We start from the raw sequence: 24,200 nt of genomic DNA, 5'->3' as shown, positions 1-24,200 counted from the left end.
CTGCAAGAACCCCCCGTGGTGCGCGGGGGGGCCGGGCCCGATAGCAGCATGGGCTGGGATCAACGGTCTCAAACACAGAAGAGCCGTCACTACACATTAACCAGCTGTCCGATGGAGCAACGCTTCCTCCTGGCCAAGATCAACAGTGCCCGGGAGCACAGCCAGGAGATGGGAGCGAGCCGAGCCGAGCTGAGCCGAGCCGAGCCGAGCCGAGCCGAGCCGAGCTGAGCCGAGCCGAGCCGAACTGCTGGGCTGCCCTGTAGCTGCACCGGGGGGGGTCACGATGCGGTGCATGGGGGGCACGGAGGGACATTGCACGGGAGGAGCAATGAAGCAGACCCTGCATCTGTTCCACGGTGCACGAGGGGCTCCAGCACATTGCACGAGGGACGGGGAGGGGGGGGGAGGGTTGCACGGTGCCGAGCGCCCCATCGCATCACACGTGGGGGTCGGGGGAATCCCCCCCCATCGCCCGGCCGGCCGTAGGGCGGAGCCTCCCCCGCGCCCGATGGAATTTTCCACTCTCCGCCGCCACGCGGGTTCCCGCTGGCCCCGCCCCCTCCGCGCGCGCGCGCGCCGCCCGCCCCCCGGAAGCCCCGCCCCTTTTTCCCGGCGTGCCCTGCGGCAGCAAGATGGCGGCCGCCATGGCGGTTGGGCTGAGCAGGCTGGGCCGCGGGGTGCGCGGGTTGTGCGGGTCGTTAACGGGGGCTGAGGAGTCGGGCGGGGAGCGACGTGGGGAGCCGCGGGGAGCTGTGGGGATGGGGTCAGCTGCGGAGCCGGGCGGGCGGAGCGAAGGAGAGGGGTTGGCGGTGTCCGAGGGGTCAGGCATGGGCAGGGCCTGCTCACCTCTCCTTCCCCCCATTTCCCCTTTTCCCTCCCTTTTCCCCTGGTTTCCCTCCCGTTTTCCCACCTTCCCCCCCCCCCTTTTCTTTTCCCTTCTTCCCCTTTCCTCCCTTCCCTTCTCCCCCTTTCCCTTTCTCCTTGCTCCTCTTTTCCCCCCGTTCCCTTGGCTGTGGCTTCTCTCTCCCAGCCCAGTTCTGTGTGAGGTGATGATGACATTTCTGTGCTCTGGAGGCAAGAGGCGAAATCTCTCACTGTGTTGGTGTTGTTTCTTGACCTTTGGGCTCAGCCCATGCTCTGTTGTTTCTCCCTTAGGCCATGGAATCACTGCTCCATCCCCCCAGAGCCATTCCAGCCTGCCTCGTTGTCCCTGTGAGGACGAAGCGGAGACTTTTTGTCCCTGAATGGGCCCGGGAGCTGCCCCCTGAAGAGAAGCAGAAGAGGCTGCAGTCCTTGGGCAGAACGTTTCCTGAGGATCGCATGGAACGGGCCTTCTACTTGGCCTGCACAGGTGGCACTTTGCTTTGGTCTCTTCTAAAGGGCACAACTAAGGCAGACTAGAAGTACTGTGACTGCATTGACAGTTATTTGCATGCAGCAAACTGAATGACTTGCTCTACCCCAGGGGAGTGATAGCAGCTGCCCTGGTGCTGTCAGCCCTGTGTCTCCTGTGGGCCCCTTTGTACCCAGGGACCAGGAATAGCATGGGAGGCCGTGCTCCCTGCTGCTGATTGCCTTATCCTCGTACCTCAGGGCTGCATGTAAGAGGAGAGCAGGCAGTGAGAGCAGGCAGTAGCACAGCTTGTCAGCAGTGAGAGATGCCCCCATTATTTATCCCAGTGCTGCTATTTCATCCTACAAATGTTTTCAATCCTGTTTCTCCACCCCCAGCAACCAAGGCGCTGCCTCTTTGTCCCCTTGATTCCCCTCCTGACCTCCCTTCTCTCACGCAGCCAGTATCATAGACCCTTACGTCCCTCCTGAGGGCGATGCCCGCATGACTTCCCTGTCCAAAGATGGGCTGAAGCAAAGAATGGAGAAGCTGAAGCAGACTGCTGCCTCTCAGTTAGCGTATGTACCTCCTTTTCCATTAGTCTCTAGTGCTGAAGTTTTGCTCAATTTTGTCTTGCACCACAGCTGGGTAATGCAGTCGTCATCGTCCGAAACACACAGAAGACATTTTTCATTTGCTCAGAGCTTTTTCTTGTCTTTTCAGCCTGCGGAAGGTAAAGGATCACGATCCAAATTTCAGCACTAAAACTTTCCCAGAGATGGCACAGGAGATCTATGTTGAAGCTCACAACAGTCTGGCAAAGTAAGACCCGTTCTGACCAGTGGGGTTACGTAGGACTTGCTTCTCTTTGCTTACCTGTTCTGGTTTTCCTGTCTCTGTATCCTTGTGTTTCATTGGCAACAAGTACTTTATCTTTTGCTGCCCTCATCTGTTTGAACAGGAGGTGGCATTGGTGGTTTGGGAGACACTTTTGCTTTTCCTAATGAGGTTCAAGTTGCAGAAAATTCATCTTGACCTGACTTGAAAAGGAGATGAGCTGTTGGAATGTTGGTGTTGTCAGCAGATGAGTGTGTGCTCAGGGCTGCTCAGCTCCGTGCCACAGGGATTCCACTGATTCGCTCCACTTTCTAGTAATAGAACACATTTTAAAACTGCATCATCCTCGCTTACAATTCCAAACATCAGCAGAGGATTTAGGCCACGGCTGGCCTCCAAAGGATGTCATCATGGCTCCCCTGCAGTTTTGTGCTCTGACTTCGTGCTGAGGTCGTAGCTGAGAGTCTCCCTTCTTCTGCTTTGCCAAAGGGCTGCGAATCGCCTGGAGAAGCAGCAGTTTGGGAGTAAGCCTCTTCACAGTGCTTGTATCTGAGTAACTGGGTGTTTGTTTCACTTGCAGTTTCAACAAGCAGAAACTTCACTCCCTGGTCACAGAGCGCTGCTACCCGGTAGGTGTTTATCTGGGTGTTCCTTCATTGGGTTTAGAAAAAAGGCTGTGGAAGAGATGAGAAATTATCCCTTTTTTTTTTCCTCTCACACAAATACAGTACAGGCAAAACAGGAAAGCAAAGCACAGGCCTGACTAGTAATGCAGCATTCATTCCCAACCCGCCTGTAGCAGTTTGCTTCTTCGATTCGTGATGCACTTGGTGCTGTCTTCTTTTTTTGTTGCTTTCCAGGACATGGTCCGTGGCAACAGGTACAAAACCATCCGGTGGAGCTTTGTGGAGTCACTGGAGCCTCCACGAGTGGTTCACATCCGATGCACCAGCATTGTGAACCAGGGCAACCTGTACGGGCAGGTGACGGTGCGGATGCACAGCAGGCAGGTGTGTGTGTCCCCCATCCTTCCCTCCTGCCTTTCCCAGCTGATTCCAGCTCAGTGCATCTTCCTGTTTGCAGACTTTGGCCATCTACGACCGCTTTGGGAGGCTGATGTACGGCGGGGAGCAGCTGCCCAAGGATGTTCTGGAATACGTTGTGTTTGAGAGGTACTTGGTCAACCCGTACGGCGCGTGGAGGATGCACGGCAAGATCGTCCCAGCGTGGGCTCCACCAAAGGACCCCATTGTGAAGGTAAAGCTGTGAGGAACAGCGTGGCCCCTGTCTGCAAAGTGCAGGTGCTCTGTGTTCCTTTGTTCCTCACATCAGGCAGTGCCACTGCCACAACCCTCTGCTCGCCCTCCCTCATGCTCTCACTACAGCTGCACGCCGTGCTGAGTTTTGTCCTTGCTGTTTCAGACGGTGATGATTCCTGGCCCAGCCTTGGATCCCTCACAAGAGTATGAGGAAATGAAGTAGGGAATTTCAGAGCCTGTACTCGGAGAGAAGTGCAAACAACCCTGAGGGACAAAGCAGGGAATGGCTGTGGAGGCAGCAGGACGGACATCGCTGTGCCTTCAGTGCGCAGTCAGCAAACGAAGCAGCTTCAGAAATGGACTCCAGGCACTGAGAGACTGCCTGAAAAAAGGAGCAAGAGGGGCTTGGGAGGCGGCTCACGTGAGCTCTGAGGGCTGTGGGGCTGCTCTCCTGGCTGACTTCTGTGCTTGCACGGCAAGAACTGCTGTCAGCACACATCTGGGCAGACGTGGGGCATGGGATAAACCTGGGGGCTCTCATTAAAGTCTGCAGCAGAAGCTGTTGGTGATTCCTTTTCCCATTCTTTCCCCCAAATTTCGAGTTATTTTATCTTACAGAGGGGCAACAAGCAGGCTTTAAATTGGTTTCTCCTGGGTGGATGCTGCAGTTGGAGTCCTGCTGAACGCGTGCTTGTTGCTGGCCATAAAGCTTGTGATTCATAAGCTCAGTGTTTGTGTCAGCTAACATCAGAAGGCAGCACTTCTCACAGCTGCTGTGTTTCAAAGCATTGGCTGCAGGCACTCAGGAGCCCCGCAGCAGATGTCCTTAGTGGGTAGCTGGCACCATCCTGTGCACGTGGTGACGTTGACAGCAGGCCCTGTGCTTCTGCAGGCTGTGTGTCTGAAAGCCTCACGCCTGAGCACTCAGCCCTTTTGTGGATGCTGTTCTGTGTTACTGTCACGCTCTGCTGGGAGAGCAGCCAGAGTTGGAATCCCCATCATCTCTTGGTAACTGGGGGTGTCACAATCTGTCTGCCTTTCCTGGGGGATCCCACTGCATGCAGCCCTCATGAGGCAGTGCTGCAGCACACGGCAGGGGGGCTGGGGGCAGAATAGTGTGAGCTGCCTGCTTGGTGGACTCAGGCCTGACCATGGGCACAGCTCTGCTCAGGTTTTGAACTAAAGGAGTGCATTTTCCAGGAGAGCAGCATTTCTTTCCAGTCTAGCGTTGTCTCCTTGTCACCTTTGCTGATATTTGGACTGTGATTAAAGCACTGCTGTTCTGGGCTTTCTTTACAGCCTCTCTGCTTCAGCTCATCCCTGAGCATCCTCCCCCCCCCCGTTAATCAGCCACTGCGAGCACTCAGGGTAAACATTTATTTCCTATCTGTACGCTTCCTTACACGAGCGGGTGATGGATATTTGGTGCTGGAGATCCCAATGCTCCTCCCAAGGAGAGAGGAAGCAAATGGAGAAGGGATGGTGGGATGAGCCCCGCATCCAGCAGTGCTGGGCTCTGGGCAGTTGCTCTCCTTCACACTGCACTGCAGCTGCCCCTGCTTTGCCTCCCCCTGAGCTCATGTCAGAGCATGAACTGCAGCCCCATGGCGCTCGGGGCCCTGATGCCATTCAGCTCCGAACCTCTGTGATGCCCAAACAGTTCAGAGCCTGGATCTCTGACACAGGCAGCGTCGTTGCTGCGGTTGCTGCAGCACCGTGCCTTTGTTGGACGCTTCCACCCCCATCCACGCAGTGTGGGCAGCTCCCTGCACCCCAGGGCTGAGCTGAGTTCTACTCACAGTCCCACGGGCAGACCTCAGCGCTGGACGCTCCTGCATCCCTCTCACCCTCCCCAGGGCTTTTCTCCCCACGGCACACAGCAACCGCTCCCAGGGTTGGGCTGCTGGGGGCTTCCGGACCCTCCTCGGCTTCCCAGGGACAGACCTCAGCTGTGCTGGGCCCCCTGTGCTGCTGTGCCGTGTGAGCTCGCCCCGGTGCCGCAGGCAGGATGCGGCGCAGCGCCCGGTGCTCCCTGACCCCAACAGGGGCCGCTCTCCTGGGCTGTTCTCCAGGGCTGCAGCTCTCCTGCCCAGCACCGGGCTCTGCTGCTTCCCAGGGGCAGACGGCAGCTCTGCTCTCTGCGCTCTCACGCTTTCTGGATCCTTCCTTCCCCGTTGCCGTGCTCAGCGCTGGCTCCTCTGCCCCCACGCTCTCCCAGGGGCACACAGCCTCACGTTGGCTGCTCCCCATCCCTGCAGCTCTGGAATCACCCAGGCTCTTTGCCTTCCCCGGAGCTCCTTCCTCCAAATCTTCCTCCCAAGGGCAGATCTCAGCTTTATCCCTGGCTCTTGGCTCCTGACCCCTCAATGTGCAGAGCTCTGCGCTCTCCCAGGGGCACACGGCCTCACGTTCCCCACTGCCCCTTTGCTTTGCAGACACGTTTCCTCCCCTCTCTTTCTGCAGACCCCGACGTGCAGCAGCGCCTTTGCCCCCTCCCGATGCGCCTTCCTGGGCTTCTCTCAGTTCCCCTTTATCAGATGGGGGAGCAGCCCCCTCCCAGGGGCAAATTTCCTCTCTGCCCCCGGAGCTCCCCAGGGTCTCCCAAGGGCAGATCTCTGCCTTTGGGCTCTCAGCACTGCGGGACACCCCCATGCTCTCCACGGACCTTGCAGGGCTGACGAGAGCTGCCTGACGTGTGATGCGCTTCGCAGCCCCCCCAGAGCTCAGCTTCATCCTCAGCTGCTCCACAGGGGGGGTGGCCGTTTCCCAGGGGCAGATCTCCTCTTTGCTCCCCCCTGGCCCCCCCTGACTCTCCCAGGGGCAGATTTCTGCTTTGTTGACCCCTGGCCCCTCCTGTTCCTCCCAAGGGCAGATCTCTGCTTTGCTCCCACCTGATCCACCCTGTCCTTCCCAAGGGCAGATTTCAGCTTTGCTCCCCCCCGACCCCCCCTGTCCTTCTTGAGGGCAGATTTCTGCTTTGCTCCCCGCTGACCCACCTTGACTCTCCCAGGGGCAGATTTCTGCTTTGCTGACTCCTGATCCCTCCTGTTCCTCCCAAGGGCAGATCTCTGCTTTGTTCCCTCCTAACCCCCCCTGACTTTCCCAAGGACAGATCTCCTCTTTGCTCCCCCCTGATCCCCCCTGTTCCTCCCAAGGGCAGATCTCTGCTTTGCTGACCCCTGATCCCCCCTGTCCCTCCCAGGGGCAGATCTCTGCACTCTGGGATTTCCTTGGCTCAGCATTCCCCCTCTCAGTGCTCACTGCAGAGATCCGGGTGTCCCCGCGCCCCCCCAGACCCCCACCCCTCTCAGCCTGCTGTGCTCTGTGCTCCTCGGTCCCCCTCCACCCGGGTTTGCCGTCCCCTTTGAGAACCCTGCACACATCCAGCTGCGCTCCTCCCTGCCCCCCAGCCCCCCTCTCTGTGTCCCATGGGGAGACCCCCACCTCTGCACTCCTGCTCCTGGTGGGCAGCCCCTCGCTCCCCCCCCCCCAAGCAGCAGGCTGGCTGCCACCCTTCCCCAGCCCCTTCATAGGGCTGCTTCCCACCGTTAGGACCCCCCCGGTTCCCTCCTGCTGGGACGCAGACCCCCCCGGGGCACTCAGTGCTTCCCAGGGACAGACCTCAGCCCTCGGCCCCGCGCTCCCTGCACTCTGTGCTACACACAGGGCATCAATGCCAGAGGGCTGCATGGCCACCGAGGGTGATATCAGACCCTCACCAGCACCTGTGCCCCCCCCGGCAGCACCATCCTTCTGTCCCTCTGCCGTCCCCTCGCTGTCCCCCATCATTGGGGTCTCAGATGCAGAGCTGGTGGCGATGCACTGAGAGGGGTCCACATCCCCATCCCACAGGTTGGGATCTGGGCTGCTCCCTGCTGGGGGCGGCGGGGGGGTCTCTACCAGACCGGGCTGCCCCCCCCCGCCACCCTCCTCCTGCTCACGTCCCCGTTTCAGATCGCTGCTCTCTCTGCTTCCTTTCAGGCTGCGTTTCGCTCTGGAGCGGTTGATGGCTCTGATGGCGAACCCCAAACTTCTGAAAGCCTTTTGTGGGGGCGGCTTGAGGCTGGGGGGGATCCCCGCCGTGTCCCCGGGGGGGTCGGAGGTCGGAGATTCGCCGCTATTCTGCTTTTGCCTCAGCATCTCCTCCTGGAGCAGCTCCCACGGACAAACCTCGGCGGGGATGGGGGGAGCGGAGCGCAACCCCGACGGGGGGGACGCGGGTTTCGCTGCCGTCCCCTCAGGCGGCCTCGGAGGCTCCGCCTTGTCCCCGTGGCGGTGCGGGAGGCTCTGGTAGCGCACGGGGGGAGGCGGGGGGGTCCTCTTCACCACCACGCGCACCCGCCCCGTGGGATGGGGGCCGTCCGCGCTGACGCTTTTAACGGGCGCGTAAGTGACGCTTTTCGTCCCCTTGCTGTCAGCCGGGGGGGAAGCATCACGGGGGGGACCCCCGTCCGGCAGCGGGGCGGGGGGGGTGGCAGCGGCCGGGGTTGCGGCGGTGCAGAGGGACACCCCTTCCTGCTCCGAGGGTGCCGAGGACGGGGTGACCGCGCCCGCACCGGCGCTCAGCGACTTCTGCAGAAGCACCGCGCGGAGCCGGGTGGGCTGCCCGTGCCCCCCGAGCTGCTGGGCGCTGGCCGATCTGGGCAGCAGCGGAGCGGCGCACAGAGATTCGTTGTCGGAAGGCTCCGCGCAGCCCCCCGCCGCCGCGTCCTGTGCCGGATGCTCGGAGCTGCGGGATCGGAGCTGGCCGCCCCCCTCCCGTCCCCCCCCGCCGGTACCGTCGTGCGGCCGTTTGGACGAAGAGCGGCGGCTGCCGGAGCTGCGGGCCGGGGGCGACGCGGGGAGGTGCGGGTTGCGGGCCGCCATCCGCCTCGTCCGCAGCGTCTCCAGCTGCGCGTACAGCTGCTTCAGCTCCTCCTGGGGGGGTGGGGGACAAAATGGGGGGAGCGCGTCCGACGGGACCGAACCGGGACCCGACGCCGCGCCCGTCCGATCCGCACCGCCCCGCGATGCGCCCTCACCGCGTCCCCGCGAGGGGGGACCGCCCAGCCCCGTCCTCCCACCGGCCCCCCCGCTTTGCATCAGGAGAAAGATCGCAACAGGCACCTCTTCCTGTGCGGGGCGGCACAGCGAGCGTCAAAAGAAGGTCCCGAGCGTGTCACCCACCCGGATGTCATCGGGGTCGAAGCTGCGCTCGCTCCATGCGGACGCGATGCTGCTGCTCAGCCCGGAGCGCCGCGCGTCCACCTCATCCTCGTACACCTCCGCCGCGATCTCCTCCCGCAGCGGCGATCCGGCGTGCAGGAACTGCGGCGGGGCAGCTCGAAGGGAGCCCCAAACACATCGGAGCCCGCGGCCGCCTCCCCATAACCGCCACCCCATAACCGCCTCTGCATTGCCTACATCCCCATAAACCACCTGCACTGCCCACCTCCCCATATCTCACCTCCCCATAGCCACCTCCCATACCCGTCACCTCATAATCACCACTACCCACCTTCCCATAATCATCACCCCATAGCCACCACCTTAGAACCGCTGCCCACCTCCTCGTATCCCATCTCCCCACAGCCCAACACCCCATAGCCACCTCCCCATAGCCATCATCCCATACCCAACACCCCATAGCCACCACCTCATAACCACTGCCCCCGCTGCCCACCTCCCCATATACCACCTCCCCATAACCACCGTAACCCCGTTACCCACCTCCTCATATCCACCACCCCCCTGCCCACCTCCCCATAACCACCACCCCATAGCCACCACCTTATAACCACCACCCCACTGCCCTCCTTCTCATATTCCACCTCCCCACTGCCCAACTCCCCACGGCCACCACCCCACCGCTCACCATCCCACACCGCCACCCCACGGGCCACCTCCCCACAGCCATCATCCCATATCCACCACCTCCCCACAGCCACCACCCCACAGCCTCCCCATCCCCCATAGCCGCGGGCTTAGGGCCGTGCGTTACCTTGGGGACAAAAAGCAGCCCCAGGGTGACGGTGACGGTGCCGTGGGTGTGGGCGAAGCAGAGCAGCAGCATCCAGTCGGGGTGCAGCGACGGCACCGCGATGAACCTGGAGGGGGGGAAGGAGGCACCGCGGGGTCCCACAGCTCCAACCCCGCACCCACGGTGCAGAGGGATGCTTTGCGGCCACGTGGGCATCCCGCACCGTACCTGACGGCGTGGAAAGCGGCCGAGAGGAGCAGCTCATTGTGCAGCGCGATGCCCATATAGCGCGGCTCGTGGAAGGCGGAAGGCACCGCGCGCGCAGCCCAGCACAGCGCGCTGCCCCACAGCAGGAGCAGCAGCTCGGCTGCAGGACAAAGCACACGGCATGGGCACCTCTGTGGGTACGCGGGGCAGCGGGGAGGGCTGTGGGCACCCGGGGAGGGGGCGCTCAGCCGTCTCTCACCGACCACCATCATGTAATCCCAGCGGTCGTGGCTGCAGACGGAGAAGTTCAGCCCTCGGGCAGTCTGCGCACGGACCACCAGCGGGACGTTCCGGCCGACGTTCTCCAACGCTGCCACGGTCCACGCTGCCAGAAACCACAGCGGGGGCAGCAGCAGCAGCCCCAGAGCCCGCAACACGCGCCCGCTGGCCGTGTAGGACACACGCTGCGCTGCACGGACCAGGAACGCCCTCAGCACCCTGCGGGACGCCGGGGGTGAGCGTGGGGTCGGACCTCATCCAGCATCCCAGCAGGACCCCCCCCCGTTCCCCATTACCTGTACAGTTTTAGGGTGATGGTGCCGTACACGATGGCGAAGCCCAGCACGCGAACCCAGCGCAGAGCGATGCAGCGGAAGGTGCTGGGCTTGAAGTAGAGGATGAAGACCTGTAAGGGGGGGGGGGGGGGGGGATGGTGGTGGTGGTGCGGGGCTGCAGAGCCGTGCCCGTGTTCAGCGCACAGATCCCGAGGTGTCGGGGAGAAAGGGGAAAGGCTGTGGCAAGTGGCAGCATGGGGACGGCCGGGCTCCCAGCCCAGCCTTTGCTCTCTGGCACACAGAGGGGGTTTGGGCGGGGGTCCCACGGCCATGGGGAGGAGGAAAGAGGTTTGGTTTCCTAAGAAGATTCTGCCCACAGATGTCAGATCTGTGACAGCAGTGACGACAGTGCTGTGTCCTGCGTGGCGCCAGTCCTGACCCACGGCAAAGCCCCGTGGGACCCAGCTGTGCCCCATGGCAGCAGGGTGCAGCCAAGGTCTGTGGGGCTTTCTGCAGGGAGGTGCGGGGGCAGCAGGGGGGGAATTTGGCCGCGCACTCACAGGGAAGTAGAGCAGCAGCGACCCGAAGAGGATCGTCTCCAGGAGCACAACGCCCGACGCCCGGATCCTCTGCGGGGACAGAGGGCCATCAGCAGCGCCCGGGGCCCGGAGGGGGGGCATCCTTCAGGGGGGGGGGGGGGGCCGAGGAGATGGGATCGTGAGGACCCCGCGCTGCTCTCGCCTTGCTCCGCCGGCAGTGATAAGCGAGCAGCATGCAGAGGAACACGGCCAGCATGCAGCACGCCTGGCAGCACAGCACGGCCGCACGCAACGCGCGATCCTCCTGCACCTCACAGGGCGCATCGTCCCGGCAGTTCGCACAGCCCTCCCGGCACCGGCGGCACGCCAAGCGAGCGGCATCCTCAGGCGGCACTGCGGATGGAACGAGGTGGGGGGGGGTTGGGGTGTCCCAAAGCATCGCCCCGTGCGCCCTGCGGGGCTTTGGGGGGGGTCGGGGGTCGCATGGCACGCACCTGCCCCGCCGCTGAGCCCGTAGAAGCCCGGCTTGCAGCGACACGCGTACTGCCCCAACACGAAGCCGCGGTTCTGCTGCGGGACGCACTGCGGGGTGGGGGTACGGCTGCTCTGCGGGGTCGTCCCGCACTGCGCTCGTAACCCCACAGGGCAGCGGGGGCTGCGGCGGCTCGGTGACAGCCGATTCCCCCCCCCCTCTACCCCGCAACGCAGCGGTTAAACATTTGGGAATTAAAAGCCAAAGCCTGGCAGCCAAATCCCCCCCTAAAACCTAAATGGACACCTAATGCGGCGCGCTGCTAATCCGGGGGGGGCGGAGCGGCCCCTAATCCATGCGGGTGGGGGGGACGGGGGGCACCGCCGGGGGTCGGGACGCCGCTCAGACCCGTCGGGTTCGCCCCGAACTCTGAGTTGGGGTGGGCGCAGCCGATGGGGGGGTCAGCGCCAACCCCCCCGGGGATGCTCCGCCCATCGGTCCCCGCTGTCCCGACGCGGGTGGCAGCCGGGTCACCCCACGGCGCTGCCGAGGGAGGGAGATTTGCACAATAAACCGCAGAGCGGTGCGGGAGCGGCAGATGGGGGCGGGGGGGGGGGGGGGGGGGGGAGGCGGATCAGCACCGACGGACGGGCGGAGGGGACGGTGCGACGGGGGGAGGGGGGAGCGGGGCAGCCCCACATCCGACAGGGCTCTAGAAGGTGGGGGTGGGTGCTGGGAAGTGGGGGGTTTAATGCTGGGATCGGTGCGGTCTGGGTACCTGGGTGCTGTTGAGGTCGCAGCGGTGGGTGCCCGCGAACCACCCCGTCCCGCTGTCGCATTGATCGATGCCCACATCCCGCAGCTCGATGTCCACCCGCACGGCTCCCCTACAAAACCGCGATGGGGTCAGACCGGGAGGGGGCACAAGGGAACCGGGGGGGTTGGGGGGGGGGAAACAGCGGTGGCAGAGCCGGGTGCCGGGACACAGAGGCATCTGGAGAGGTCCTGCCCCTCGGGAGGGTCTCACACCCACACGTGCACAGCACTGCACACACGTGCATGCACAGGAACATGCGTGTGTCTCCCAGCATCCCCAAAGATGCACACGCATGCAAGCAGTCTCACATGCACGCATGCACACACATGCACACACACACATTCATGCACTCACACACGTGCACACGCACACACAGCTGCACAAAAACGCTTCCCAACACGCACACACACGCACACGCAAACACAAATGCATGCACACAAGTACACCTCCCCATCCCTCCCCTCTCCCCCCCCTCTCACTCACTTGAACTCGGGGCTGAGGTCGGGCTTCAGCCCATAGAAGGCAGCAGACAGAGCGACGGCCCAAACGGGGACGAATTTCCCATCTCGGCACTCGAGGAATGGCTGCGACCACCGCACGTGGCCCGGCCCCGCCACGTACCCATCGCCCCGCCGCCACTTGGGGGTCTCCATGGAGCGCAGGTCGTTGCTCAGCACCCGTTTGCGGAGCGGAGGACCGCGCCGTTCCCGCAGCTCCGCCACCCATTCGCCGTCCGAGCTGCGGTTCCCCGGCGCGGACACGTCCCGAAGGTGGATCTCCCCGTCGACGGCCGTGGCTTGCAGCACCAGGCGGGGGGAAGGGGCAGCCGGGTGGGCGTCCAGGGCCAGCAGGGAGCGGCGCGCCCATGGGTGCCCCCCCGCCAGGCTGCGCGTCAACGCCTGGTACCATTCCACGTCCTCGGCCACGCTGGCCTCGCGGAGGTCGTTGCCCTGCAGCAGCATGTTGAGGAAATTGGCCGCCTGGGTCAGAGCTTCGGGGGCGGCCCGCAGGGCGGCTCGCAGCGCCGGGGGGGGGTCGGGCCCCGGGGGTCTCAGCGCGGCGCTGCGGCTGCAGTTGGTGAGGGCCAAACGCCGCGCGTCGCCCGTCTGCAGGAAGGAAAGCGCCGCGGAACCCTCCGGGTCCCCCCGCGGATCCGTCGGGGGGTCGTCGGGGGTCGTCGGAGCCCCCGCCCGCAGCGGCAGAAGAAGCAGCAGCAAGAGGAGGAGAAGGAGGGCGGCCGGAGCGCCCCAGAGCGGCGGCCCCCCCGGGGGGGTCATGGTGGCACGGTGCCCGCGAGCCGCGCTCCGACCGCCGCCTGTTTTCCTCCTTCGCAGACGTCACGGCCCCACGCTGCGCTCGGCGCTGCTCTGACCGCCCCGACCCCCCCGTTCCCGTCCCCCGCCCGTCCCCACCCGGTGCTGCCGTCGGGCTCCGGTTCCGCCGCGGGGAGCTCAACGACCCCCCCCCGGATCGGCCGTGACGGAAGAGCATCCCGACGGGCCGCCATGGCAACCGGGTGCCGGCCCCACAGCCTCACAGCCCCACATCCCCGCATCCCACTGCCCTGTCATCCCAGTATCCCAACATCTCAGCACCCCGTTACCCCAGAAACCCGTGATGCCACCATCCCAGCATCCCCACGTCCCGTTATCCCTGCGTCCTGTTATCCCAGCATCACAGCACCCTGTTATTCCAGTATCCAGTTATCTCAGCATCCCGTTATCTCGGCACCTCTGCTCTCAGCATCCTCACATCCCGCTTCCCATCACCCCAGAATCCCGTTATCCCAACATCCCAGCATCCTGTTATCCCAGTATCCCAGAGCCCAGCATCCCATAATCCTGCTCCCCCTCTCCCCTTCAGAGGATGCCGAGAGCCCCCAAAACACGCAGGGACGGACGTGGGGAGGGGGGGCACGCAGGGCAGCCTGCGGCCCGGGATGGGGGGCGTCCGGTTCCCTCCTGGCTGAGAGGGAAAACTGAAGGCGCAGGAACGGCAGCGCCGTGCCTCAATTTCCCCACTCGGCCGAGGGGGCGTGGCCTCAAGGGCGTGGGCGTGGCCTCAAGAGACACGGGCGTGGCCTCGAGAGCGTGGGCGTGGCCTCGCAGATGATGGGCGGCGCCTGGAGGGGGCGTGGCCATGTGCATTATGGGCGTGGCCTCGGGGATAGTGGACTGGAGCCTGGTGAAGGGGCGTGGCCAAGACCGGAAGCTGAGGGGCGTGGCCACGTGCGGTCTGCCCGCGGAGGAGGGAGCGGCGGCGGCGGCCGTGCGGGGGGCGGCGGGACCGCTCCGCTCCCGGGGCGCCATGCGGCGGCCGTAGCGATGCAGCGCGTCGAGCTGCGCGACGGGGAGGCGGCGGCCGCGGCTTCCTACCGGGTGCTCAGCCGCCTGCTGGGCTATGGGGCCGGGCCGGAGGCGGGGGCGGCCGGCGGCCCCGGTAGCGGCGCGGCGGTTGCGGGGCCGCCGGGCCCGGGCGGAGCGCGGTTGCCGCTCCCCCTCCCCGCTCCGGGAGGGGCCGCTCGGCCGCCGCCGCAGCTGATGGTGTTCCGTAACGCCGCCGAGGGCCGGCCCGGAGAGGAGGAGGCGGGCGGCGGGGAAGGCCCGGCGGGCGGCCCCGAGCTGCTGTGCCCGCGGCATCGCTGCGCGTTGGAGCCCAAAGCGGCGGCGGTAGCGGCGGGGGGCGGCTGGGGGCCGCCGGGGGGGCTGGAGCTGCAGCTGGCGGCCCTAGGGCTGCGGCCCCCGACGCTGGGAACCAAGGGCCCCGCCGCCTGCCCGTGCCTCGGGCCGCCCGCCGCCGAGGAGACGAGCGACGCGCTGCTGGTGCTCGAGGCGCTGGAGCCCGACGAGGCCGAGAGCTGCTCCGAGGAAGAGCCGGGCAGCCCCGGCACCGCAGACCCGCAGGAGCCGCCCCGCGGAGCCGCCGCCGCGCGGAGAGCCGGGCCCGGCCCCGGGGCAGCGGGAGGAAGGAAGGGATCGCTGCGGGTCCGCCTGAGCCGCCTCTTCCGCACCAAGAGCTGCAGCGGAGGGTCGGCCCCCGGGGACGGGAGCGGAGGGAGTCGGCGGGGAGCGGAGCTGACGGCCTCGGCGCACAGCCTGAGCGACGGCGGAGGGGCCCGGGGCCGCGGGCAGGAGGAGGGCAGGTACGGAGCGGAGGGACCGCGGGTTTCGGGGCTGCTTGGGGGCGCAGGGATGCGCGGGTGGTGCGGGAGGGGCCGTGGAGCCCCGTGGCCGAAGCAGGAGAGCGGCTTTTGGGGGGATGTACGGGGGTCTGCGCGCCTTCCTGCGGTGTAGAGGGTTCCCTGGGGGTCGCAGCTGGCGATGCTGGAGGTGCTGATCCTGCAGCTCTGCGCGGTGCTGCTGGGCTCCGTGGCTTCAGCAAAATGCAGTGCTCCATCCCTGCAGGTGGATGGGATCCTGGGCAGCCTTTGGGGAGCACCCAGGCTGTGGCGTGGCTCAGAACTGAGTGGGCTGTAAGGTTCCCTTCAACCTCATCCCCTTTAGGGCTTGGGTTCTGAGCTGCTCCCTCCAGCTCTGCACCCCATGGCCACTGTGTCCCCCTGGTGTGGGGCTGCCAAGCTGTCGTGGAGGGGCACAGCCACCAGTCACTGCCTGGCACTGCCCACAGCTGGCCCTTATCCCTTGCATCACAGAGGACACGTGGTTTGGCTCAGCAGTGCATAGAGACCATGCGAGTCCTCCCACATCGCCCCATCCAAACATCAGGGTGTCCCTAATGGTAACCTGTGGTCTATGGGACACTGCAGTGCTGAGATCAGGGGGCATAAAAGCAGCAGCTCCATCACAGCCACGGAGCTGCTGTGCTTTTCCCCGGTCAGCACAGTGCTGCTGTTCTACCAAAGGTTACTTCAAGGTGCCTGATGCAGCAGCTGTTGTGGTTCAGGGCCTCAGAAAAGGCAGAGCTTTCCAGGAATGCCCTCCTGCCCAAGAGCTCAGAGCTGCTGCAGTGCTGCTCCTCGTGCTGCAGCGTAAGGCTTCTCTCTGAAAGCTGCATCCGTGGGGCTGCTCTTCTTGCACCTGCAGCCCAGGGTCGGTGCAGGTTTAGCAGTGGTTCTGCGGTCGGCTCAGCAGCCCAGGCTTCTGAGTTGGAGGACTGACCTGACCTTGTTTGGTGCTTCATCTCTGTGCGATGGTGGTGTGGGAAGGCTGTGGTTGTGCTGCGTGGCTCTGGTTGGTCAGGGCAGCTGTCATCCTGCTGCAGGTGTTGGTCTGAAGTCTGTTTTTGAGGAGTGTGTGGCTCATCACCAATGAATCGTCCTCCTTTGGGGAGCAGCTGAACCCCCAAACAGGCACGAGAGACCTGAAAAGGAAGCAGTTTGAGCTTTTATATATTGAGATGAGTTCCCTCAGCTCCAGGTTCAGCAGAGTGCTCCCAAAGTGCCTGTGATCATGCAGTGTGTTTGAGGCACACGGCAGTGTTGGGTTTGGAGCAGCAGCGCTGCCTGTTGTGAAACAGCTTCTTGGCTCCAGCAACCACACTTGCTTGGGGTTTTCTTTCCTAAGACTTGATTAATCACCTTGCCAGAGATTTGCTTAGCAGCAGGACGGAGCCCTGGCCTTGCTGGTTGGCTGTCCTACTTAAACCAGAGCTCTGCTCCAGGGGTTGGATCAGCACATGCTGCTGTCTGCAGGCTGGGTGCATCCTGCTGAGGGTTCTCCCAGCCCGAAAAAGATCAAATGAAGCCCGTTCATGATTTCATCCCCCTCCCCCATTATTTTGTATTTCCAACAGGAAACACAGACTGACAAGAACTCAAAGTGCCTTTTCCCCGGTTGTTTTCAGCCCCCTCTTCACAGGTAAGGATTTGAAGGGGCTGCACTCTGCTCTTCTGGAGGGCAAACGTGTGCTGAGCGCTGCAGGATTCAGATTCCTGGGTGCCGCGTGTGTTCATTGAGCAGCAGGGCTGCTCAAAGCCAGGGCTGCTCCTGCTCTATCAGCTGTTGCTGGGGGAAGATGGGAGCGTAGGGTTTGTAGTTCCTGCACCTGCTGGCACCTCAGCACCTCTCAGCTTCGTTTGAAGCAGCCCAGCATACCTGGATGCTGTTGGCAGGGTGTGGAAATGAAAGAGCATCTGCATGCACACGTGTGCATCTACACCCACAGAGCCCCGGGGGAAAGCACCTCGGGTAAGGACTGCACCTAAATACCCCTCTAATGATACTGATTAATGGGCAGAGAGCTTTCACAGGCAGGAGGAAGCTGAGTCAGTGCTGTCCTATGCTGAGCGTCAGGGCAGGTTGCAGGAGGTCGGGGAGCTGCTGCTGTTGCTGCTGCTGGAGCACATTGGGGGGGGTTGAAGTGGTCTGTGAGGCTGTGGGTGCAGAGATCTCGGTGCTGCTGGTGGCTGGCAGCTGGTTGGGCTGAATTCTGACCGGTGCCTCCGTTGTGGCAGCGGCACTTTGGTTGTTGGCAGTTGCTTCTTTATTGGTGCAGTGCTGAGGCTTCAAGTGGGGTTTGATGGCTTCGTTTTTTCTCCCACGATTTTGGAGTAAGCTCAAGCTTTCCCACTTTACCTTGGACATCTTCATATCGTTGCTTTCCCCAGGCTCTGTCCTGAGGTCAGAGCCTTTAGGCTCTACCCCACTCCCTTGTGAACGTCAAGAGTTGATCCCTTCATGGCCTGTAGGCTGAGATGTATTTCTCTTAAACCACCCGAGTCACCTGCATGCAAAACCTGACCAAGAGCTGACTGGATCTGCTGCCCCTGCCCTTCTGCCTCCCCTGGTGCTCACAGTTTTCCCTCTGCCATCCTCCAGGTGAAACGGTGTCTCTGGTGGACGTGGACATCTCTCAGAGAGGACTGAGCTCCCCTCACCCCCCGACTCCACCGCCGCCTCCTCGCCGAAGCCTCAGCCTGCTGGGTACGTGGTCTGTTTGGGTGCAGGGCTCTGCTGCCCCACAGCGTTTCTTGCTGCTCCTCCATAGCATCAGCATCTTCTGTAGGTCCCTGCTGTGCTTCACACTTTGGGGACCATGAGCCCGGCGTGGTTGCTGAGCATCTTTGTGCTCAGGATGGCAGCCCTGCTGAGCGCACATCGCGTGTGCCAGGGAGGCAAAACCTGCTATAAACCCCTGCCTTGTGCTGCAGGCTGCGTGCATGGAGGTAGCCAGGCTGGAAAACTAACTAACTCCTTTGCTTTAAGGGTGCAGGCTGCTGGGCTGCTCCCAGAAGCTGGTGCAGCATCACAAGCTCCATCTCCTGCTCCCCCTCCGGTGCTCAGTGCCAGTTTGCTCATTGCCAGCAGCGCAGAGCTCGCTTGCTTTCCTTTCATCTGAATGCCTCTTGCCTCTGTTCTCTCCTAGATGATATCAGTGGGACGCTGCCTACATCTGTCCTAGTGGGTCCGATGGGGTCTTCCCTGCAGTCTTTCCCTCTGCCTCCGCCTCCTCCGCCCCACGCCCCAGGTCAGAGCAGCTCTAGGGCTTCCTTTGCACTTCCCCTTTGGTTTCCTGCCCTAAAGGACCCAAAGGACCTTTAATTGGCCCTTTGTGTTGGGATGGGTTAATTCCTTCCTTTGGTGCTTTTCCCTTCCCTCCCAGCTAGCACAACAAACAGCAGGGTGAAGGTGCTGAGTCACCTTGGAGGAGCTGTTTGACACCTCACGAGGATGCTGTCCTCCTGTCTGTCAGTCCAGCTTCCTCCTCTGCCTGCTGCATTGAGAGCTGAGCGCTCTGGGGCCCGAGCAGCTCAGCACTGACTGCACTGTGCTGTCCCTCCCTCTGCAGATGCCTTCCCCCGCATCGTTCCCCTCCGACCCACAGAAGCAGCACCCAGCCAGCCCACCCCCCACCTCCAGTGCCCTCTGTACCGCCCGGACTCCAGCAGCTTTGCAGCCAGCTTGCGAGAGCTGGAGAAGGTGGGATCTGCATGGGGAGATGTGGGGAGGGAAGGGCAGTGGGGCAGGGCTCTGTGTTTTGAATCGTGTTATAAGTGGGTGGAATGATTTGGGGTGGGAGGGTTTGACCCCTGTATGGGCTGCCCGGAGCCCCATCTGGGTCTATGGGCACCTCAGGGATGGGGCACACAGCTCTCTGGGCAGCCCGTGCCGGAGCCTCGCCACCCTCAGAGTCTTGAATTTCCACCTCACATTTGGCCTAAATCTCCCCTCTTTCACTTTGAAGTCGTCCCCCCCTTGTCCTATCACTGTCAATCTGTGTGAGAAGTCGCTCTCCCTCCTGTTTATGAGCTCCCTGTAAGTGCTGGGAGGTGAGTTTTCCCCAGAGCCTTCTCCAACAAGCCCAGCACCCTCAGCCTTTCCTCAGGAGAGGTTGCTCCAGCCCTCTGGGAGCTGCTTTTAGAGCTGGCTGGGGGCACAGAGTTGAGACAGGACCAGAAAACACCCCCCAGTGAGATCCTGGGTGAGTGAAGGAATGCATCTCGTGTTCTTTCCCCACTTCTGGGTGGTAAATGCAACGGTGGATGCTGACCTGTGTGACCTGGTGTAGGGAACCTGCTTTGGCAGGGGGGTTGGACTCAATGATCTCTGCAGATCCATTCCAACCCCTACAATGCTGTGATCCAGGAGCAATGAGTCCACGCTTGGGATGAATAGAAGCAGGAAATGAAATTTAGGTATAAAAGTGAATTAACGAGAGCGGATATTGGCTGTGCCTGCAGTCCTGCTGACATGGCGCGTCTCGTTCCTGCAGTGCGGGTGGTACTGGGGACCCATGAACTGGGAGGACGCAGAGATGAAGCTGAAAGGGAAACCAGACGGATCCTTTCTGGTGCGGGACAGTTCTGACCCCCGTTACATCCTGAGCCTCAGCTTCCGATCGCAGGGCATCACCCACCACACCAGGATGGAGCACTACAGAGGTGAGGGCTGGGGGTGGCTCTGGGGTGCTCTGAGCTCAAGGAGCCAAAGCAGAGCCCTTCCCTTTGCTCCAGCTGCATCCCTGGAGCAGCATCGGTGGCTTCAGCCCTGCTGCCATGGCCTCGTGCTGCAGCAGAGTGGAAAACTGCAGAGCTGAGCACTCTGCTGAAGCGATGGGGATGAGAAATGGTGGGGGCTGAGGGAATGGTGAATAGATAACGGCTCGACCTTCAGGTTTCAGGTAGATGTGAGCAAGAAATCGGGGTTTTTGTCTTTTTTATTCTTAATAGGAGAGCTGAGCAGGCAGCCCAGGGAGGCTGCTGGTGTTTGTGCAGTGACCCTGCTGGGATTGCATCTGCTTGCCACCTCTAAGGTGGTGATGCTTCAGACCCTTCAGATCGGAGCTCGCTGGCTCCCAGTGCTCAGTGGGCACTCCTGTTCCTCCAGTGCTCTGCCTGGGGGTCTGCCCAGAGGCTGGGTGTTGTGAGCTCAGTGCAGCCCTTCTGCTGGCTGTGGGCTGTGAGTGCGGCGCTGCCTCTTCCAGATGCTGCAAAGCCAGGGATGTTTTTGCTCATCCACGACACCACTGGGCAGGAATATGATGCTGAAGACCTACGGTTTGGCTGCAGCTCCGTAGCAGGGAGTGCTGCTCCCTGGTGCAAGAAGCAGGCAGTGCCTGCTTGCATGCAAGAGAACGGTCTGGCCAGAGGCTTCAGCTATGTAGGGATCTGCATGCAGCTAGGGGGCCTGCTTTCCTGCTCTGCAGTCTCATTGCTTGCCATTGAAGCTGAGCGTGCCCTGTTTGAGGCTGCAGAGCTGCCACCCAGCCTATGGGTGAGTGTGGATCTCCTGCAGCCAGCAGCAGCTCCCCGGTGATGTGAGACTCCTGTGTCCTGTTGGCAGGGACCTTCAGCCTGTGGTGCCATCCCAAGTTTGAAGACCGCTGCCAATCTGTGGTGGAGTTCATCAAGAGAGCCATCATGCACTCCAAAAACGGGAAGTTTCTGTACTTCCTCCGATCCAGGGTTCCAGGTGAGCATCCCACCAGGACCGAGGGGCAGCTCCTGCTGTGGGTACAGACGGCGGCGTGCCACGAGCATCCTGTGCTTGAGACAGAGAGCAGAGCTTGGAGAGAGGCTGGGAGGCATCTTAGGATCTGTTCCCTTGAGAATGAGGCTCTGTGGGAGCTCTGGGTGCATCCCTGAGCAGATTTGCTCTGGGTGCCATTCTGAGAGCCACCCTTGGGTGTAATGCCCCACACTGCTGCCATATCTTCACTGGGGGGGGTGATGCTGAGCTCTGCAGCTCCCTGTTGAGCCCTGAGTGCGGTGCTGCTGCTCGAGGAGGGGATGTTCCCTGTATTCCCTATGCTGTGTCCCTGCTGTGCTGGCTGAGCTCCCAGAGGCAGATTCCTTTCTGGTAGGAGAGTCAGAAGGGGGGGGGGGGGGGGGGGGAATCCAGCCTTCAATTGACGGCTGTTCTTTGCTTTCTCAAAAGCTGGCTCGCAGCATCCTGAGCTGCCCGCAGCGGTTCTGAGCCCATCTTAGTGTGAAGAGCTTTCCCTTTTCTCCTTTTGCTCCCTTGTCCTCAGAGACAAGCCAGCAGGAGGGGGGCAGGAGCGTTAACCGGCTTTGAATCCTTCTGTGAAGGTGGATAAACCTTGTGCAGCAAATGAGCCCGGCTCCCAGACATCCTTCCTGCTGCTGCTGCCCACCTCCAGGCTGTGGGGCTCAATTGTTGCCCATAAATCGGGGGCAGGGCACAACTCCTGCGTGGGGGGGGGGCTGGCACAGCTCTGCTCTGCCTTTGTGCCCAGCCTCGTGACCTCAGGAATGAGCAGCCCTCGTGCTGACCGAACCCACAGCTTCGTAATGGAGCCCTTCCAGGGGCTGTGCAGAGCAGAGCCTACGTGCTGCCTGCAGCTCCTGCCCCCTCTCCCTTTGGCTTCGCTCTGCTTCCTTCTGAAGCCTGTTGCACCTCAGTGCAAAGTGATGCTTTGGTTGGGGGGGGGGCACGGAGCCCTGCCCTGCAACTGCTGCTTCCTTTGCAAAACACTGAAAGGCCGACGCTGCTTTTTGTGGTTTTAACCCCCCCAAGGTCTCCCTCCGACGCCCGTCCAGCTCCTGTATCCCGTCTCCAGGTTCAGCAATGTCAAATCTCTCCAGCACCTTTGCCGTTTTCGGATCAGGCAGTTGGTCCGGATCGATCACATCCCCTGAGCTGCCGCTGCCTAAGTAAGCCAGCATGGAGCTGTGGGTCTGGAGGGGGGGGGGGGGGGTTGGATCCTGCTGCCTCCCCCCCACCCCTCGCTGGGGTCAGGCAGAGCACACAGCTCTCAGCTGGGAGGGGGTAAAGCTGCTTCCTTTTGGGGGTGGCAGGAGGGAGGCACAGCTGAGCACTGAGGGTGCTGCCATGAGGGGGGGGGGGGAGCAGTTCTGGTTCTCCTACAGCTGATGCTCTCCTCCCTCATCCCCCCTTTAAACCCCCCCCCCCCCCCCCCCAGGCCCCTCATCTCCTACATCCGCAAGTTCTACTACTACGACCCGCAGGAGGAGGTTTACCTGTCCTTGAAGGAGGCTCAGCTCATCTCCAGACAGAAGCAGGATGCTGAATCCTCCACGTAGCGAGGCCGCCTCGCCCTCCTTGCCGTCACTGATGGTACGTCGTGCTGCCCCCCACAAATAAAGGGGGGCTGCTTTGCCCTTTGCACCGCTTCCCCTCGGGGTTGGGATCGAGCACTGAGGCTCCGTTGCTTTGTGCTGCTCTCTCATGGCACAGCTGCATGGACTGATCCCTTCTTCGTCTCTTTTCTCCCCCACAACCCCCCCAGGAATTTGGTGATGCCATCCGGTCCCCCCCCAGGTCTGGCTGCAGTGGGGGGATGAGGCCCACGAAGGTGCAGCTTCTGCAGCACCGCTTTGGAGGAGAGAAGAAGGGGTCCCACAGTTCCCAGCCACCGAGCACAGCAGGAGGGGACCCCCACCATGGGGGGGGGGGTGGGGAGGAGGAGGGGGCTGTGAGCTGAGCCCCACGGACTGCGTGCAGAACAAAGAATGTCGTGGCACTATGGAGGACTTTTAAAACAAAAAGGTTTATTTCTTTTTTTTGACATCTTCAGGTTTGTTTTTTTTGGTTTTGGTTGGTTCTTTTTGTTTTGGTTTTTACTTCATCATCAGCTTCCTTGGGAAGCTTTCAAGGGGGCTTTCCAGGAGATGAGCTCCGAGCGCGGCATGGGATCGACCCCATTGGTTTTCTGTTGGGGTTGGGGTGCAGGCAGAGAGCTGTGTGGGGCCAGGATCAGCTCCCCCCCCCCCCTTCTTTCGACCCCCCCCCATGGCATCACCTCCACCCTGGGATGCAGCACAGCCTGGTGCCTCTCAGAGCAGCATTGAGAAGCTGCCCGTTGCGCCCCTGCTCCAAGCGCTGCTGCAAAGGGGGCTCAGCATCGCTCTGCCCCCATCTTCAACATTTGGGGGGGGGATTTAAAAAGGATTTGGCTTCCAGGTGACCCCAAGGATCTTCATAACCTGCTGAAATACCTCATTGCCTGCAGTGCGCTGTGCTGGGGGGGCATTGAGGCTGATGGGTGCTGCTGCTCCTCTGCACCCCCCTCCACACTGCAGCTCATCCTGGGATGCAGCAGCTGCCCTGAGCTGCTTTTTTGGGGGGCAGAAAGAAGGAAAAAGAGTCATTTTCACCCCACGCTGTGCTGGGGGGCCCCATAGCTCTGCACTGCTGTGGGGGGGGGGTCCTGTTGGGAACCCCCATAGGCAGCAGCTTTGGGGGGGGAGGAGGGATGAGCCACAGGAGTGCAGCTTTGCCTCATTTCCTTCTGTTTTATTTTTTTTTATATATGTTTTTTTTTTATGTGTGTGTGCTTAATTTATTAAAATAGGCGCCGTATAATTTATTTTCGTAAAGTATATTAAAGAAAAAAAAAACATAATGACTTAAATGGGTAAAAAGAGAAACCCAAGCAGCCTTGGGGGCCCCTCTGTCGGATGGAGAAATGATGGGGTGGGGGTGGGGGGGCTGTATTTTCTTCTTGTTACAACGCAACAGATGCACTTTGGGTGCGTTTGGTTATTTTGGGGAGGGGGGGAGGGCTTGTACCATGGGGTCCTGTCTGTATATATTGTATTCATAGGCATGTTTGGGGGGGGGGGGGGGGGGGCGGTGAGGTGAGTGATGCTGTGGGTTTTTGGGGCAGCTGTGTGCAGTTCTTTTGTATGTTGTTATTGGGGGGGGGGGGGGTTGAGGTTTGTGTTTGTAATTCCTTTTTATTGTCGTTTGACAGATGGATTTTTGTTGGGTTTTCTTTTTTTGGGGGGGGGGGGGGAGGGGGAGAGAGTCTGGGGGTTTGGAATAAAGTGATGGAAATGGTG

General features: G+C 61.9%; 3 protein-coding genes across 3 annotated transcripts; 2 read left to right on the top strand and 1 right to left on the bottom strand.

The window, feature by feature from the left end:
* Nucleotides 1–593: 593 nt before the first annotated feature.
* Nucleotides 594–3,989, top strand: MRPL45 (mitochondrial ribosomal protein L45). The gene is made up of 8 exons (XM_048927147.1): nucleotides 594–677; nucleotides 1,156–1,351; nucleotides 1,794–1,911; nucleotides 2,057–2,155; nucleotides 2,751–2,799; nucleotides 3,031–3,180; nucleotides 3,254–3,427; nucleotides 3,593–3,989. The coding sequence occupies exons 1-8, from the start codon at nucleotides 633–635 to the stop codon at nucleotides 3,650–3,652; spliced, it is 891 nt and encodes a 296-aa protein (XP_048783104.1). The 5' UTR covers nucleotides 594–632; the 3' UTR covers nucleotides 3,653–3,989.
* Nucleotides 3,990–4,858: 869 nt separating this feature from the next.
* Nucleotides 4,859–12,960, bottom strand: GPR179 (G protein-coupled receptor 179). The gene is made up of 11 exons (XM_048926667.1): nucleotides 12,461–12,960; nucleotides 11,939–12,047; nucleotides 11,183–11,270; nucleotides 10,891–11,081; nucleotides 10,710–10,778; nucleotides 10,171–10,280; nucleotides 9,855–10,093; nucleotides 9,617–9,755; nucleotides 9,410–9,515; nucleotides 8,596–8,736; nucleotides 4,859–8,346 (listed from the first exon to the last, which is right to left on the bottom strand). The coding sequence occupies exons 1-11, from the start codon at nucleotides 12,937–12,939 to the stop codon at nucleotides 5,221–5,223; spliced, it is 4,797 nt and encodes a 1,598-aa protein (XP_048782624.1). The 5' UTR covers nucleotides 12,940–12,960; the 3' UTR covers nucleotides 4,859–5,220.
* Nucleotides 12,961–14,217: 1,257 nt separating this feature from the next.
* On the top strand, nucleotides 14,218–23,822 carry SOCS7 (suppressor of cytokine signaling 7). Its single transcript, XM_048927094.1, is given in 11 exon segments — nucleotides 14,218–15,119; nucleotides 16,730–16,794; nucleotides 17,755–17,859; nucleotides 18,302–18,403; nucleotides 18,725–18,855; nucleotides 19,649–19,817; nucleotides 20,719–20,847; nucleotides 21,913–22,028; nucleotides 22,030–22,049; nucleotides 22,319–22,473; nucleotides 22,646–23,822. Coding segments are annotated over 10 exon segments (1,776 nt in total). The 5' UTR covers nucleotides 14,218–14,301; the 3' UTR covers nucleotides 22,440–22,473; nucleotides 22,646–23,822.
* The last annotated feature ends 378 nt before the right edge of the window (nucleotides 23,823–24,200 follow it).

Source organism: Lagopus muta, chromosome 25, assembly GCF_023343835.1.
Source record: "Lagopus muta isolate bLagMut1 chromosome 25, bLagMut1 primary, whole genome shotgun sequence".
Lineage (NCBI taxonomy): Eukaryota > Metazoa > Chordata > Aves > Galliformes > Phasianidae > Lagopus > Lagopus muta.
This window is presented reverse-complemented; position numbering and strand designations above follow the sequence as displayed.

Excerpts from the sequence above, each read along its gene's own strand:
- MRPL45 (XM_048927147.1), top strand. The coding sequence starts at position 633 with ATGGCGGCCGCCATGGCGGTTGGGCTGAGCAGGCTGGGCCGCGGG. Across the intron at positions 1,912-2,056 it reads ACTGCTGCCTCTCAGTTAGC|CCTGCGGAAGGTAAAGGATC; the intron begins GTATGTACCTCC and ends TTGTCTTTTCAG. Across the intron at positions 3,428-3,592 it reads CAAAGGACCCCATTGTGAAG|ACGGTGATGATTCCTGGCCC; the intron begins GTAAAGCTGTGA and ends TTGCTGTTTCAG.
- GPR179 (XM_048926667.1), bottom strand. The coding sequence starts at position 12,939 with ATGCTGCTGCAGGGCAACGACCTCCGCGAGGCCAGCGTGGCCGAGGAC. Across the intron at positions 10,281-10,709 it reads CGCTGCTGCTCTACTTCCCT|GTCTTCATCCTCTACTTCAA; the intron begins GTGAGTGCGCGG and ends CCCCCCTTACAG. Across the intron at positions 9,516-9,616 it reads GCCGCTTTCCACGCCGTCAG|GTTCATCGCGGTGCCGTCGC; the intron begins GTACGGTGCGGG and ends CCCCCCCTCCAG.